The sequence below is a fragment of the Myotis davidii genome, unplaced genomic scaffold (genome assembly GCF_000327345.1).
Source record: "Myotis davidii unplaced genomic scaffold, ASM32734v1 scaffold750, whole genome shotgun sequence".
In the NCBI taxonomy this organism is placed as follows: domain Eukaryota; kingdom Metazoa; phylum Chordata; class Mammalia; order Chiroptera; family Vespertilionidae; genus Myotis; species Myotis davidii.
This window is the reverse complement of record NW_006282814.1, coordinates 936037-953287: the sequence shown is the minus strand read 5'-3', so window position 1 is coordinate 953287 and position 17251 is coordinate 936037. Positions and strand designations below refer to the sequence as shown.

The window sequence follows — 17251 nt, the reverse complement described above, 5'->3', positions numbered from 1 at the left end:
GGTCTGGGGTGCAGGTGAATGGGGTTCCTGGCAGGCAGGCCACTGACAGCAAGCTATCCAACAGCGGATTCTGTGAGGAATGGGGCTGCCTCCTCCCTACTGTCAGGGTCTGGTTTGAAGGCTGGCCACGCCCCGTGTTGGGCCAGACCCAGAGTTCTACCAGGCCGTGGCCTCCGCCTCAGCAACCCAGGACTGAGGGCTGCTGGGCATTCATGATGCTCTGAGGGTGGGTTCTTCCCTCAGGCCTCACAGGAAACAGCTGGGGGAGGGTGCAGCCTTTTCCAAGACGACCCCTGCAGGACTGACTTCCTTCTGGTTGGCCGAGCTTCTGGACGTGATGTTATACCCAGGGTTTGTATATAAGTAGATAACATATTAATTAGCTTTCATCTGGGAAATAAAACTGCTTGCAGTGACATGGACTGTGCGTGTGCATGGGCCTTACACAGCTGCATGAGGAGCTGGGGATAATGACGGCGTGTGAGTGCGCAGTGGCAGCGCGGCAGGCCGGGGAAGGCTGGGCTCCGTGCGGCCTCTGTGAGTGGTTGGCCTGGAGGTGCTTCAGGGCTGCTGACAGACCGGCTGCACACATGGTGGGGAGAGCAAGAGCCCTGGAGCAGGAGGGAGACCCAGGGACCCGGAGAACAGCTGGGACCCACAGGGCACAGTGCATCCCATGCTTCCCTTTCCCTGCATCTGACCCCGAAGACACAGGCGACCTGTGCTGAGCCTGTCCACTTACCAAGCCCCAAACGTTCCCATTTTACAAATCAAGAAAGTTATTCAAAGTTATGAATGTGACCTCAAGCAAGGGTAAGACCAGCTCTAACATTAGAGGAGGCACTTGGACACACAGAGAGGCGCACACACGTACAGTTGGCGAAGGGACTTTTTCACACCCAGATTTCCTTCTGCGCCATCAAATACTGTTGAAAAAGATGGTGCACAAAGCCACTGAGTATCTAAAGAGATGCAAACCCAGGTCAGAGTGTGAACACCTGGGAATCAAAGATGCATGAGGCTGGGTGGGGCAGAACTCAGTATAACGTTTCTGGAAAAGTGTTCTTCAATAGCCACCCACTTTAAGAATGCACACCACTCCCCCACACAGAGACGTGAGTTAAATGTATTTGACTCGTGGAATCCTCCTCCCCCGGAAAGCATATGTCTAAGGGTGCGGGTGCTCCTGCAGGAGCCTGGCGGTGTGCCACCCACCCAGCAGGACAGTCCTCACCCCGGCTCCCGCTCCTGCCTCCTCAAAGGACTTGTGGTCGAGAGTGGGGGTTCCCAGGCCACCGGGCTGTTTATTTGCTCCTTCACCCCCTGGGCTTCAGGATTTACTCTCATACGGATCCCTGTTCCTTCAGGGTGGTCTTTCCTGCTCCATTTGCATCTTCCCTGCACCGCGTGTCCCTTCCGTATTATATATGGATGGTCTCTGTCTGCCCGTTTTGCCATCAGATTCCTTTATCTTGTAGATGCCAATGTTCGTGTGGTTGCCAAGGAGCTTGAGACTCCCCTCACCCAGAGGGGTTCTGGTTCTACAGTGAGACTCATTTCTGTAAACACATCCAGACCCCTTCTATCACCCCGCATTCACTGGTCACATGGATCAGGTGGAAAGCATGAGTGTGAATAAAACACATGGGTACTGATAACACTCTCAGCAAACTCCCCATAGCAAATGCTATACTGGGGGCATGATGCCGGCTGGGGAAACAGAGGGACTCACTGCAGTCACAAGGGCTAGCTGCTGAAGAACTGGGGTCAGCGTGGACCCCACCAAGTGTGTTTCGCCCTCCTGTGATGGGCTGCCACCATCTGGGGCACCTGCCCCCCATGGACCTGGGGGGGGGGTGGAGAGCAGGAGGACTGGTAGGGCTCCCAGCGAACTAGCAGTGACAATGTTGAGTGGCACCCACACTCACATTCCCCAACGCAGGGAGGCTGGGAGAGTGGGCCGGTGATGTACAAGTGGCAGGTTGGGGGGGAAAGGGGGAAGGGTCTGGTGGGCTGTGTCCTGGGCCCATTATGGATCAGACGATGTGGGTGTAAATGCTGTCTCCACCCCTCCATTTGGGCAGCTTTGCCTCTCCCTTCTGGCTTCTCGGGCTGTGAAATGTGGGGGATTGCACTGGAGAGCCCCAGGCGCCTTCCTGATCCCTGTGCCCCACTTTCTTGGGTGGGAGAGCTACTCCTCAAAAGTGCGCGCTTTCTCCCCCCAGAGGAGGCCTCTGATCCCACCCAGCCGGACGCGTGGTGAGGGCCATTTCACAAGCACCGTCCCTAGTGGAGAAGGCGCTCAGAAGTGTCTGAGGAGCTGCTTGTCAGTGGGGGTGAGGCACCTGCCGGAGTGCCTGCCACCTTTGCAGCCCTCGAGGTGACCAGTGTGGCATTAGCAGAGAGTGGACGCACAGCCTTCTTTGAGCAGAGGTGGGTGAATGAGTGAGGACACCTGCCCTCTACCACCCTCGGCCCCTAGAAACTGGGGGTGCGGGTCGGGGATGTTTGCAAGCACCAACTGGTTATGTGACAATGATGTCCCCTGATGTCTTCTGCTCACCAGCACCAGAAAGTGCCAACAGACACCATTTTCCAATATGAACACGAATCTTGTCTTGCTTGTATGCCTGTCTTTTTCCAACAGTATTTCATTGTAGAAATGTTTGCAAATACATACAGGCAAGAGGAAGAAAAGAGCAATTAACTTAATCCGTTTCGCTGGCTTTTCTCTGCGTCTGTATGGAGGACTGCTTCTGTCCAGGGAGAACTTACAGGATAAAAGGGATAGACGGCTGCAGGATGATGGAAGGGACGCAGGTGTAGGAGGAGCGTTAGTGAGCATGAACAGCCCCTTCTTTTCTCCTTTCTCTAATCTGATGAGGGTGTCAAAGCCGGCAGGTTGCTGGGAACCTTCCTAAGCTTCCTAACTCACAGCAGGCACTTCTCCCTCTCCCATTCACACTGTGTGGGTCCACAGAGACTCAGTCACAAAAAGAGGGGCCTGCGATATGTAATGTTCCGAGATTTTTTCCCACTTACAATATAGGATGGGAATCTTTCTAATTCAATACATATGGGCCTTTCGTAATCTTTGTACTAATTAAACCATCTCTTGTAACATAGATTCATCGTCCATCAATCGTCATTTAGTTGTTTCCAGGTTTTCCTGTTGACCTTAGTGTGATAGTACTCACTTCTCACAAACAGCCACTTTTATTTCTAAAAAGTTGTTCTAGAAGTAAAAATGCCGAGCCAGAGGGTTTTAGCAAATTTGTCCACGTACACCCCGCTGTTCCCTGTCCCCCAGAAAATTTCAGTAATTGATCTTCCTGCTCAGAATGTAGGAAAGACCAGTTTTTCCACAATCTCACCAACATAGGTTGTTACAATATTGAAAAACTTTGCCACCTGATTAATGAAAAATGATGCCTTGTTACTGTCTTGACTTGACCTTCCATGAATATTGGCACAGTGAATCATTCTTGCACGTAGTGATCAATGTAGTTAATCCATCATTTGCACAGTTTTTTTCTTATTAATTTGTAGTAGTGTATATAATACTCCACTAACTCTTTTCAATATATAAGAATAGTTTTCAGTCCAGCTTTTTAAAAATTCTTTTATTTTTGTAATTATTATTTTAAAAAAATGTGTTTTAGAGAGAGAGGAAGGGAGAGGGATAGAGAGATGGAAACATTGATGAGAAGAAACATTGATTGGCTGCCTCCTGCATGGCCCCTACTGGGGAATCAAGTTGGGGCACATGCCCTGATGGGAATTCAACAAGCTGGGCTCAGTCCAGCTTTTTTTTTTTTTTTAAAACATTTTGTTTACTGAAAAGGATTATTGACATTTTAAATTAAAATAATTATCACTATTTCACTATATGATTGCTTTCCTGACCTGTTTGGGAAGGCACTCTTTCATTTATTTTTAACGTGGCCTGCAGTGCCCAGGGCTGGTGTGGGTATGTGTGCTGAGCAGCAGAGAGCGAGATCTGCTTCCTCTGGTCTGTTTTGGGGCAGGAGGGGAGAAGGGGGAGACTGCACAGATGACTGTCCTCCATGGGCCAAACCAGGAATGATGTCGCTCCTTTAGATTTTCTTTCCACAAGACCAAGTTGCTGGATGTGGTTGCTCCTTCCACTGGTGAATTCTTTTTTAAAAAATCTTGATTGTTGAGAGTATTACAGATGTCCCACCCTTTTCCCCCCTATTGCCCTCCTCCACCTGGATCCTGACTCACTCCAGGCCTTCACCACCCTATTGTCTGGGCCCTGGGTAAAGCATATATGCATGTGAGTTCTTTGGTTACTCTCTCCCCCAGTCCTCTTCCCTCTGAGATTCCTTAGTCTGTTTCACATTTCCATGCCTCTTGTTCTATTTTGTTCATCAGTTTATTTTGTTCATTAGATTTCTTGTTTGTTTATTTTGATTTTTAGATTCAATTGTTGATAGCTATGTATTTATTGCCATTTAATTGTTCATATTTTTTATCTTTTTTTGTCGTCTTCTTCAAGAAGACCCTTCAGCATTTCATGTAATACTGGTTTGGTGGTGATGAACTCCTTTAGCTTTTTCTTGTCAGTGAAGCTCTTTATCTGACCTTCAATTCTAGATGATAGCTTTGCTGGGTAAAGTAATCTTGGTTGTAGGTTCTTGCTATTCATCACTCTGAATATTTCTTGCCACTCTTTTCTGGCCTGCATAGTTTCTGTTGAGAAATCAGCTGACAGTCGTATGGGTGCTCTGTTGTAGGTTACTAACGGCTTTTCTCTTGTTGCTTTTAAGATTCTCTCTTTGTCTTTAACCTTTGGCATTTTAATTAAGATGTGTCTTGGTGTGGGCCTCTTTGGGTTCCTCTTGTTTGGGACTTTCTGAGAATCCTGGACATGTATTTCTCTTTCTTTCACCAGGTAAGGGAAGTTTTCTATCACTTTTTCAAATAGGTTTTCAATTTTTTGCTCTCTCTTTTCTCTTGCCAGGAACCTCACGATGCAAATGTTGGTACACTTGAAGTGGTCCCCGAGGTTCCTTACCTTATCTTCATTTTGTATACTCTTTTTTCCTTTTGCTATTCTGATTGGGTATTTTTTGCTTCCTCATATTCCAAATTGCTGATTTGATTCTCAGCATCCTCTACTGTTTCCCTGGAAATTAAATTTCAGTCAGTGTAGCCTTCATTTCTGACTTGTACATTTTTTGTTGTTGATGTTCTCACTGAGTTTCTTGAAATTTTCACTAAGTTCCTTGAAGTTCTCACAAAGTTCTTTGAGCATCCTTATAACCATTATTTTGAACTCTGTGTTTGGTAGTTTGCTTGCTTCCATTTCATTTAGTTCTTTTTCTGGAAATTTCTTCTTTCATTTGAGAAGTGTTTCTTTTTCTCTTCATTTTGGCTGCCCCTTGAGTATGTGACTCATAGAGGTGGTAGGGTTGTAATGTGGCATGAACTGAAGCTGACCATCAGTTGCACTGACTCTGGGGCCTCCCTGGAGGTGCAAAGTTAGCTAATGCCTCTGCCCCACCTGGGGTCACCAAGCCTAAGCTACAGAGCAATCTGCAGATGGCTGCTACTTGTGTTGGGCATGGAGATGCCCAGAGGAGGCCAAGCTATGAACCAAGGTGGACTACTACTAGTGCCCAGCCTGGGGCAACTTATTGAGAGGTATAGGGCACACTGAGACCATTGTTTGACAGATTTCAGAAAAGTCTGAAGCCTGAGGCAAGAGAAGCCAGTTCTATGGAAAAGCCACTGGAAATGGCTTGGATGAGCCTGCAAGTTGGGTAGAGCAGAGTCGCAGGGAGTCACCAGGGGCCAGGTGAACAGTATGAGCCAGGTTGATAGCTCTGTGATGAGGAGGGCTCAGCAATGGAACAATGACTTCTGCCAGCAGTTCTCTCCAGGACAGCGGTTCTCAACCTGTGGGTCACGACCCCTTTGGGCAGTGGTTCTCAACCTTCCTAATGCTGCGAACTCTGAGGCATCATCCTCTTGATGGTTATGCACTGGTTGAGGAGACAGCGAATGAAAAAAAAGTCATGGATAAGGGCAGGAGATGTTAAGTGCAAAGACACACCATATAGATCCTCTGTGAGGATATAGAATTTGAGAGAACATTCCAGAAAGCTGAGGGAAGTGTTTTCCTCCTGAAGGCAGCACACAGCCCAGCACAGAGTCTCGGGAACACCAGGGAACTCATTTCTGAAAACCAGTGGACAATGGTTGCAGGATGAGTTAACAGGGTCAAACTTAAGAGTTTGTGTGTGGGGGAGGCTCCACACCACAAACAATTCTCCAACACCACCCTGGTGTCCTCAATTCAACTCAGTTCCAACACTGTCTACTGAAGAAGCATCAGCTTCCATAGGTTAAAGGCTTCATCCTACTAGATACTCCCACCCCTGTCTCCACTTCAGACACCAGTCACAAGTCCAGGCTATCACCTGTGCTTCTACCCAGCTTCTATAGATCAGAGAGTCCCACCACCCCTCCTCGGGTCAGATTGCTTTGCTAGAGCACCTCACAGGACTTTGAGAAACAGTCTATTCACTAGATCACTGATTTATTATAAAAGGATATAACTCAAGAACATCCGATGGAGGAGATACACAGACTGGGGTGGGGGAGGGGTGGAGATTCCATGTCTTCTCCCAGAGTATCATTCTCCCCACTTCTCCAGGTGTCAGAAGCTCTCAGAACCCCACCTTCTGGGTTTTATGGGGACTTGGTCAGATAGGCATGAAGGATTAAACCATTGGCCACTGGGGGTGATTCAACTCCAGTCCTTGCCCCTCCCTGGAGGTCAGAGATAGGGACTGAAAGTTCCAACCCTTTAATCACATTATTGGTCATCTGGTGACTAGCTTCCATCTTTAAGTGACCAAAGGGCTTTTCAAAAGTTGGTTCTTTGGGAGAGAATAAAAATGGTGGCAGAGTAAGCAGATGCTACACAACATGCTTCCAGGACCAAACTGGAATTACAACAAAAATACAAAAAAAATATCTTGAATAGTCAACTGAAGACTGGCTGGAGAGAACCCTGATAACCAGGGATGGAAAGTGGAGACCACATAGAAACTGGTAGGAAGAGTGGAGGCGTGAAAAGGCTGGTTTGGCTCCTACAAACAGCAGCTGAGTTTCTCAGAGATATTTCAGTTATGGGGAGTTGACACTGAGAACTCTGGGGTCTAATCCCCAAGCTGGGCTCCCCAGCAGAAAGCACCAGAACTGAGAAAGGTGTTACATAATATCTCGTTGTGAAAAGCAGTGGGGTTGCTGTCTGCCAGGGAGAGATGGCTGAAAATGCAGGCACTCTCTTAAAAGGACAATGCACAAAATTGCATTTGCAGCCATTCACCTTGTGCTCTGGCAGAGGAAGGGCAGAGTGGACTAGAGCTGTGTGAGCAGAAGCCAGGGTTGGAGGTTCTGGGGTTAGAGCTCAGAATGCAGAACCCTCTATTTCCTGTACTGAGTCATCTTTCTCATGCACACATTTGCTATCCAGGCAATCTTGCCTCGGGGGAAGACCATCAATCTTCCCTATTGTAAAACACCTTGCCCTATGGTATGGAGTTTTTGAGGCCCATTATGACACTGAGAATAACAATTAGCTTCCAGGCAGAAGCAAATGCTCCACCTTATTGGTAAAACTCTTGCCACGCCTGTGGACGATTGCCTGAGGGCTATTCAAGACTAAATTCAAACAGCATTTGACACTATCCTGTACTAGAGATTGAGAGATGGAGCAGATATACCTAATACACAGTCACAAACCCAAAAAGGCATCCCAAATGAGACAAATAAAACCCCAAAATGAAAGAACAAGAGAATTATCCAGAAGAAGAGAAAAATAAAAAGGAGATAAGAAATTTATCTGATACCAGAGACCTGGTGCACAAAATTCCTGCACTCAGGGGCTCCCACAGCCGGGCCCGGGCCCTCTTGCAGTCTGGGAGCCCTCAGGGGATGTCAGACTGTCGGCTTAAGCCCGCTACCCATGGGGAGTGGGCTTAAACCAGCAGTTTGACATCCTTAGCACTGCCACGGAGGTTGGAGAGGCTCCTGCCACCGCCTCTGCACTCGCCAACCATGAGCCCGGCTTCTGGTTGAGCGGCACTCCCCCTATGGGAGAACACTGACCATAGGGGGCAGCTCCTCCATTGAGCATCTGGCCCCTGGTTGTCAGTACACATCATAGTGACTGGTCGTTCCGCCCTTCGGTCAATTTGCATATTAGCCTTTTATTATATAGGATAGAGTTCAGAATGATGGTAAAAATGCTCAACAGCATGAGAAAAGATATTGTAAATATGAAAATGGAAATAAAGAATGACATAGCACAAATAAAGAACACATTGGAAGGAAATCACAGCAGATTAAGGGAAGCTGAGGATTATATCAGTGAATTAGAAGACAGGGTAGAAAAAAATCACTCAACCAGAGAACCAAAAAGAAAAAGCAATGAAAAAAACAGACAGACAGCTTAAGGAATCTGTGGGACAACATGAAACATAGCAATATTTGCATAGTAGAGTTACCAGAAGAGGCAGAAAGGGAGATAAGGCCAGAAAACGTGTTTGAAGAAATAATGGCAAAAAATTTCCCTAACCTGCTGAAGGAAAAAGTCACACAAGTTCAGGAGGCACAGAGAGTCCCAAGCAAGAACACACAAGCAAGCCCATGCCCAGACACATCATAATTAAATTCTCAAAAATTAACGACAAAGAGAGAATCTAAAGGCAGAGGAGAAAAGCAATTTGTTACCTACAAAGGAGCTCCAATAAGGCTATCATCTGATCTCTCATCAGAAACTTTACAGACCAGAAGGAAATGGCATGACGTTTTCAAGGTCATGGAAAGCAAGGATCTGAAACCAAGATTACTATATCCAGCAAAGCTATTATTCAAAATAGACTGTGAAATAAAGATCTTCCCAGACAAAAAATAGGCTAAAGGAGTTCATCACCACTAACCCAGCATTACAAGACATAATAAAGGGACTGCTATAATGAGAAGAAATAGAGAGAGAAACCTAGGTATACAGAATTAATATGGCAATAAATATGTACCTATTCTATAAAATAAAGAGCTAATATGCTAATTAGTGGTTGTTCCAGACAGTGGAACAACCTTCTGGACTATCTTCCAGAATGACCAGTGGGCAGGGCCATGGGGGGCTGAGGCAGCGGGGGATCTGAGGGCTGAGGCAGCTGGGGCTGCGAGGGCTGAGCCCCTTGCACGAATTTCTTGCATCAGGCCTCTAGTCAATAATAATTTTAAATGTAAATGCTCCAGTCAAAAGACATAGGGTAGCTGAATGGATACAAAAACCTCAGAACAAAAGACTCACACAGGATAAGAGTGAAGGGATGAAAAATTTTTTTTCCATGCAAATGAAAACGATAGCTGGTATAGTAATGCTCATATCTAACAAAATAGACTTACAAATGAAGCCATCACAAGAGACAACAAAGGTCACTACATAATACTAAAGGAATAGATCCAACAAGAGGATATAACCCTGGTAAACATAGATGCATCCTATATAGGAGCGCCTAAACATATAGAAAAAAACTCTAGAGGACTTTAAGGGAGAGATTAACAACAATACCGTCATAGTAGGGGACTTTTGCACCCAACGGACTTCACTAGATAGATATTCCAGAACAAAAATTAACAAGTAAATAGTGACTCTAAAGGACTCACTGGATCATATGGACTTAATTAATACTTATAGAACATTTCACTCCAAAGCTGCAGAATATATATTCTTCTCAAGTGCCCATGGGTGATTCTGATTCTTAAAGATAGACCACTAAGACAGGACAGAAAGTAAGTCTCTACAAGTTCAACAAGATTAAAATCATATCAAGCATCTTCTCAGATCATAGTGAAATAGAATTAGAAATCAACTATAGTAAAAACACTCAAAAACATTCAATCACATGGAGGCTAAATAGCATGTTATTAAACAATGAATGGGCTACCGATGAGATCAAGAAAGAACCCAAAAACTTCCTGGAAACAAATGAAAATGAACACACAATAACACCAAATCTGTGGGACACAGCAAAAGCAGTCCTGAGAGGAAAGTTCATAGCACAACAGGCCTGTCAGGTCCCCTCTCCATGGAACAGTGCAGACCCAATACAGAGATAGTGGCCACTAGAATGTCTTAACAAAACCATCTTTATTCATAATTGACACACAGTGCCCCAAAGGTGCTGCTCCTACCCCCAAACCCAGGCCCACCCCCACCCTAACGGTCCTGCCTTCCATCCCTATTTCTCATGTGAGTAGAACAGCCAGGATCATCCCTGGGGTCAGCCAGGAACTTCCCTGGGATCAGGAGCAGCCCTTGGTTCCACTGGGGGACAGCCAGGTCACAGGAAGCATGCCCCACAGGTGGCTGGCAGTGGGAGAGACATCCACTGCTCCCTACTGGCTGCAGTGTCACTTATTACTCTTCCCTGTGACAGCCAGGTCACACTTTTTCTTTTGAGGCCGTGAGGTGCAAACCAGCTCCAGAGCCAGTGCTGGCATCCCACAGATCCCCAGGTTGGCCCCCGGGCAGGGGGTCTTCTCAGCATGGGCGGGGCCTCCCGCCAGAGCACGCTTCCGAGATTTGGAAGCTGCAGGTGAAGCTCGGGTGAGACCTAGTGTTTGAAAAAACTGGGATTGGGCAGCTCCCCGGGGCCCCCGACCTCCAGGGCAGGCAAGGCCTGAGGCAGGGACAGGACTCAGAGAGAGCCCACAGGGCAACAGGCTATTAGGAGAGCCCAAGAGGAAGGCCAAGCTGGGGAGGTCCTCCTCATCCTCACTGGACCTGTCTGGCTCAAGAGTCTCTCTGACAAGAGAGGCCTCTCTGGGGATGCAGGCCTCCCTGGGGCCCAGTGCACAGTAAGCAGGCCCGTAGCCCTGGGGAGCAGAGGGGGGGCACTGAGCCCAGAGTGGTGGGTGCTCCTGACGCCCCGCAGAGATATCAGAAGCCTGGGGCCTGGACTGGTGGGCGTCTGCTGGGCCGCGCCTTTGCTGGTCCTTGAAGTCAGTCTCTGGTGGGCAGGCTTTGTCACTGACCCCCAGCTGGGGGCCACGGTCATGCCTCTGGGCATCTTGGCCGATCTCAGACTCAGAAGAACTTGAGTTCAACAGGGGAGCACCGTGACTTGAGGGTGCCTGCACGCCCCCCTCCTTGGAGGCCAGGAGTCGCTTCTCTACCAGCTGGGAGGAAGAAGGGACAGTGAGCTGGCGCTGCACACGTGTGTGAGAGGAGGAGGAATATGGGTGATGGGACAATAGCACTGGGGGGAGGTGGGGGCAGGTGACACCATGACTTAAATCCATGACAGCTACGTGGGTCTCCTCCGTCCCCTGTGCCATATTCCCAGCTTAGTATCACCTCCCCTTCTGGGCTCCCAGCCCCTCCTCTCTGTTGTCCTCTTCTTCTTGTTGTCTTGCCCTGCTCCCACCCAGAGCTGGCCCCTCGGTGCCTACAGGCAGGGGTGGCATGGACAGAGGCCTGTGGGTCCTGGTTCTGGGTTGCTCCCTGCCCTGGTTTACCCGAGTGCACCCTCCCCTGGCTCCCCTGAACCCCCAATCTACCTGGAGCTCCTCCCTCCTGGAGCCAGTCCCTCCTCTAACTATCCTGGGGTCTCTGGGTCCTATGGCTCACTTGGAGTCCCCCTTCCATCTCCCTAAGGTTCCACCCTCCCCTGGCTCACCTGGGCAGCAGTGAGCCCCTCTTCCTGCTCCAATTCCTCAGCTAGGGCCAAGGGATCCTGCTGTGCATCTTGGGAAATTATTTGTTCCATGAATTGGGGGTGAATGACCGCCTCCACCTGGGACAGAATGAAACGGCCATGAGCCCCTTGGCAGGGAGCGAACTGTGAGTCAGCGGGGCCTGGAGCACAAGTGGGAAAGCCAAGACCCACCCGTCCTCTTGCTCAGGCGGGTGTTTTACTCCATGATGATCATCAGGTGCACACACACACGCACATACACACACACACAAACACATACATGCACACACACACACAGGGCACACCCACATGAACACAGATAGCACATACCACACAAAGCACACACATGCACAGACACACACATTCTCAAGCACCCAGCTCAGGAACAAAGAGCAGAGCCCAATCCCATCAGCCTGGGAGAACCCGGGTCTGGGTGCTGCAGCGCCTCCCTCTGGGACCTTATAGACCCGGAGCTGCCAGCCAGCCCACCTGGGTGACAAAGTCTTCCTGGGAGCACAGCTGGTCCAGGTAGCTCAGGAGATCCTTGTCTTGCAGCCACTCCTTTTCTTCATCTTCCCATCCTCCACCGGGCGCCTCTGTGGCTGAGTGCGGCAGTCCCAGCAGATTGTCCATGATGTCCATGTACTCTCTCACGGCCTCCGGGGGGATCTCATTGGGGGACTTTGTCTCCTGGGGCTGTTGGTGTCTTCGAATGTACTGGGCACTGGGTAAGGCCTTCCTGGGAGTGCGCGCTGGGCAGAGAGGGAAGAGGAGGGAGCGTGAGGGGGTAAAGCTCCCACCTCAGGAGCATGCGATGCTGAGGGCAGTGTTGGGGGCATTAATACGGGTGCGGCTGGGTCGGGGTCACCTAAAGCCTGGTGACTATAGTATGTGAGGAGAGAGGACAGGGACAGTATCCAAAAGAGTCATGGGTGAGTACGTGCGGAGCCACCGAATCTCCAAGGGGCCCCGCAGCCAGCCTGCTTCTCAGCAGACTTCATGTGGGGCCTTTGACAGGGAGCAGGGAAAGGGGATGAGAAAGTGGACCAGGTCCAGACCCCATGGTGACAAAGAACCAGAGGCCCGGCTCTCAGGGCTGTTTCCCTTGAAAGACCAAAGCCCCCTGAAGGAGAAGGGCCCATGTGGGTGGGACAGTGGCCTGCCCTAAGCCCTTTGGCCATGGGCTCCCCTGGGAGTGTGGTGGCCTACCTGGCTCCCCGCCCACCGCTGGGGCTGGAGTGGGGTGGGGCTGTCAGGGCCGGACACTGGGGAGGCAGGAGGCTGGCTGAGCACATTCCTGCACAGCCCCTCTGGCTGGAGTCTGCCCACGGGGCGGGGCACCTTCTCCCCAGCCTTTCCTGAGCCTTCATGTCCAGCCCAGGATGGGTTAGCGTCAGAGGAAGCGGGAGCTCCCGGGAGGTGGGACAGAAGCACCCACGCTCTGAAGCTGAGGGAGAGGCTTCCCCAGGAGAGAAGGGCCTCTGGGCTGCGGGGACCCCGTGCTGAGTGACACCCTCCCACCACTCTCCTCTCTGCTGAGACCTCACAGTTGGACCCTGCCCCTCAGGCAGCCCCCTACACACACAGCTGTGGGGACCAAGGACCCTGACTCACTTTTCTGCCATCTCATAATAGATCATCCGGTCAAAGTTGCTCTTGCGCTGCCATTCCTGCATGGCCCGCCACATTCCCTCCTCCAGCGTCATGGTGGGCCTCAGGCGGGACAGGGACCGGAGCACCGGGCTGCAATGCCTCAGGGTCAGTCATGGCTGCAGGCTGGCCTCCACCTGCCTGCCCACCCCAGCTCAGCGGAGCCAGGTTCCCACCCCCACCCGGCAGGACTGAGCACCTCAGGTGACGGAGGAGGCGTCTGTGTGCAAAGACAAGCCTTCCAGCTGCTGTGGTCATGGTAGAATTGTCCGGTCATGAGGGGCCTGAGGGCGGGAGGAGCTGCCTCTCATGGTTACATCTCCAGGAGGAGGATTGGGACTCAGGGCGGTGAGCTCAGTTGTGGTAAAACACAAGTGAGGAAGCCATACATTTGGCGGGTGATGCGTGTGGCTAAGAATGTGCCTTCTGAGAGCAGGGACCCCACCCTCAACCTTCCCGCCAGCGTCCGGGATCGGCCAGACTGCAGGTCCCTGCCAGCTCCTCTTTGAGTGAAAGCTCCAGGCGCCCCCTGCCCTGCCCAGGGCACTCACATGAGGAAGCAGGACAGAGCTTCAGCATCAGGACTCTGGGGAAGGTGCCTCCGGGCCAGGGCCTTGAAGCGCTGCCAACGTCGGAAATTTTTGTACACACTGTTGGGGTTGCAGGAGTCATCCGGCGAGGTCTTGGTCTGGGAGGTGGCCAGGCCACCCTTCCTCGAAGCCCCAGCATTCACTGAGGGGACGATGGGGGCCAGCTGGGCAGCTGATGGTGGAGCTTGAGGAGGAAGGCTGGGACACCAGCCTCCATCGCCGGCCTGGGTGCCCCCAAAAGCCGAGGCGGGCATAATCGTCTCCACCGCAGAGGCTTCCAAGAAGAGGGGTGCAGGACACACAGCACCCCCACAGATGGCACCTGGAGCACTCCCGTTGAGGGGGGCCTGAGTCAGGACAATGGTCTGAGTCTGGGAGGGCTGTGGTCGTCCCCCTTCTGACCTGACCTGGTCCATGATGTTAAAAGCCCCAGGCCCAGCGGGGCCTTGACCAGCATCTCCTGCCACCAGAGGTGTCCTGGGCAAATTGGGCAGCACCAGGGGGCGTCCAGGAGGGAATGATGGGGCCCTGAGGGGCAGCAGGTGCTGCTCCCCAGGTGGCTGGTGGGCGGGGCCAGTAGTGGGCTGGGGAAAGGGCTGTGCCATGAAAGGAGTCATGGAGGCGCCAGGCTTCAGGGTTACATCCGCTCCCAGCACTGCAGATGCTGTTGAGACAAAGGAAAGGGTGAAGGGAGGAGGAGAACCAGCAAACAGCACTGAGGCGCTCTGGGTCCCCTGTAGCCACTGGGGAATCAGAGCAGTGAGTCTCCCAGGGGAGGGCCATTGGGATGGGCAAACTGCGGAGGTGGCACATGTCCTCAGGCCATTGGCACATGTCCTCAGGTCATTGACCTCCAGTTGGGATTTATTCCACTAGAGAGGTTGCTTCCCATCGCCAAGGCTCCCTGACCACTGTGTGCGAGAAGAAATGGCCCCAGCCAGCAATGACCCTGAGAGCCGCCCTAAGGATTCCCTGGCACCGACCCTCCCAGCCTCAGGGCATGGCCCTGGGCAGAAATCTGTTCTGGGAGAAATGACCCCAGGGAGACCCACTCCAGTAGTGACCTTCTCCAAGTTAAGTTCTAGGCACCCAAAGGGCCTCTGAGAACAGGCCGTGTCTAAAATATTAGGGCCCCATCTGCTCCTCAGTCTTCCCTTTTCTCAATAAATCACCCCCTTTCTGTCCTGGGCTTGCACAACAACACAGAAACACTTGAGTAATGTCTCTCCACAAGAAGGCACAGGGACCCTGATCTGACCCTTGAACGCACTGACCAGCATGCACATGTGTGTCAGAACCAACAGTGGACACTCAACACGGGCCAGGTCCTGCCACTCGGCCCCAACGCTCAGACCAGTGATGACGAACCTGTGACACGCGTGTCAGAGGTGACACGCGAACTCATTTTTTTGATTGATTTTTTTTTGTTAAATGGCATTTAAATATATAAAATAAATATCAAAAATATGTCTTTGTTTTACTATGTTTGCAAATATCAAAAAGTTTCTATATGTGACACGGCACCAGAGTTAAGTTAGGGTTTTTCAAAATGCTGGCACGCTGAGCTCAAAAGGTTCACTATCACTGACTCCAACTAATGGCCCCTCAGAAGCTTGTGATTTCATAGCCAGCAATGGCTGCAGAGGGTTAAAGAGCAGAGCCACGGAATGGGTCAAAGTGGGGCTGTCAGTAGAGGTTTCCAGAAACTTCCATAGCTGCTGTCCTGTTAGATGGGTCATGGGACTGCAGACTGTGTGAGGTCCTTCCCCTTCCAGCTCCCAACAGTGGAAAGTGAAGGCCCAGTAGGAAGCAGGTGTGAGCCGGTGACAGTGGGACACAGTTGTCTGAACACATCTCCACTCAGAGGAACTCGAGCAGACCTAGTCCAGGAGAGCACCCTGCACACTGCGTGCCCCTAATTCCTCAGGACAGGCGGCCTCGGAGGTTTCCTACTGACACAGACCATGGTCTTCCTGCCCCTGTGCACTCCCCTTCCCCCTTAAAAATGAATCCACCTTCGCAGACGTTCCATGGGACACCACCCAGGTTCCACACCTGTTTTCTGTCCCTGAAACAGGGACGTGGCCTATGAGCAAATCTGTGGAAAGTGAAGGCCCAGTAGGAAGCAGGTGTGAGCTGGTGACAGTGGGACACAGTTGTCTGAACACATCCCCGCTCAGAGGAACTCAAGCAGACCTAGTCCAGGAGAGCACGCTGCACACCGCGTGCCCCTAATTCCTCAAGACAGGAGGCCTTGGACGTTTACTACTGAAACAGACCATGGTCTTCCTGCCCCTGTGCACTCCCCTTCCCCCTTTAAAAAGGAATCCATCTTCACAGATGTTCCACAGACACCACCCACACTCCACACCTGTTTTCTGTCCCTGAAGCAGGGACGTGGACTATGAGCAAACCTCTCATCTCAAAGGTAAAGGGCAGGGCAGAGGGTGCACCATAAGATGCTCAACAAGAGGAAGTTGGTCTGAAGACCTGGGTGGCCACAGGGGGCACAATTCGGGACAGCTCAGGGAACCAGGCCCTCTCTTGGTGGAAGTTACTGGGCTGCCCACCCCTGTGGAATCCAAGCCAACAAGCAGCTCCCTGGGCTGAGGAGGAGCGAGCTCTGGGCCAGAAGCAGGGGAGAAGCTCTGGGCTGCAGCAGTTGGAGGATCTTCCAGCCCAGCCCTCGGGAAGGACATTTCATTGTGGACTTGGCCACAGACAGCCCCACTGGACAGCTTTCTGGCTAAGACCCTCCCACAGCCCCCACTAGCTGTAGTGAACTCAGGTCAAGTCCCTTAGAAAGATACTGCGGGGCCAGCTCCAGGTGCCCGAAGAACAACACACAGGACTAGCCTTTCCTGTGACCCTCCCTGTGCCACCCCCACGACATCGCCCACTGCTCCCCCCCACACGTGGGAGTGGCTTGTCTCCCCTCTGGGAAGAACCCACATGCCTGCTGCCACCCAGGCATTTCCCTGAGCCACCCTGTCCTACCTCCAGGAGCCCTCCTCCCAGTGCCCTCACAGGTTCCCATGGGCTCCCAGTCTCCCCAGGTGACAGGTCCTTGAGGTCCAGTGCTCTCTCCCTCCCCTACTTCAGTCAAACCGAGTTTCTCCAGGGTCACAGTTTAACCCCAAGTTTTGAGGGACAGCTCCGTGTTTAAAACATCCCCCCTCCAATCTATAGTCTTACCTCCTACTGAAGCCATCCCCGCAGCCTCATTCACCGACCACCGCTGCCTAGTAGCCTCCAAAACGAGAAAAG

The 17251-nt window shown here is 51.2% G+C and overlaps 1 protein-coding gene across 1 annotated transcript; it reads right to left on the bottom strand.

Moving 5' to 3' along the window:
* Positions 1–10458: 10458 nt before the first annotated feature.
* On the bottom strand, positions 10459–14644 carry LOC102771284 (NUT family member 2D). Its single transcript, XM_015561184.1, has 6 exons — positions 13946–14644; positions 13359–13487; positions 12685–12752; positions 12234–12496; positions 11727–11843; positions 10459–11226 (listed from the first exon to the last, which is right to left on the bottom strand). The coding sequence occupies exons 1-6, from the start codon at positions 14599–14601 to the stop codon at positions 10459–10461; spliced, it is 2001 nt and encodes a 666-aa protein (XP_015416670.1). The 5' UTR covers positions 14602–14644.
* Positions 14645–17251: the final 2607 nt, after the last annotated feature.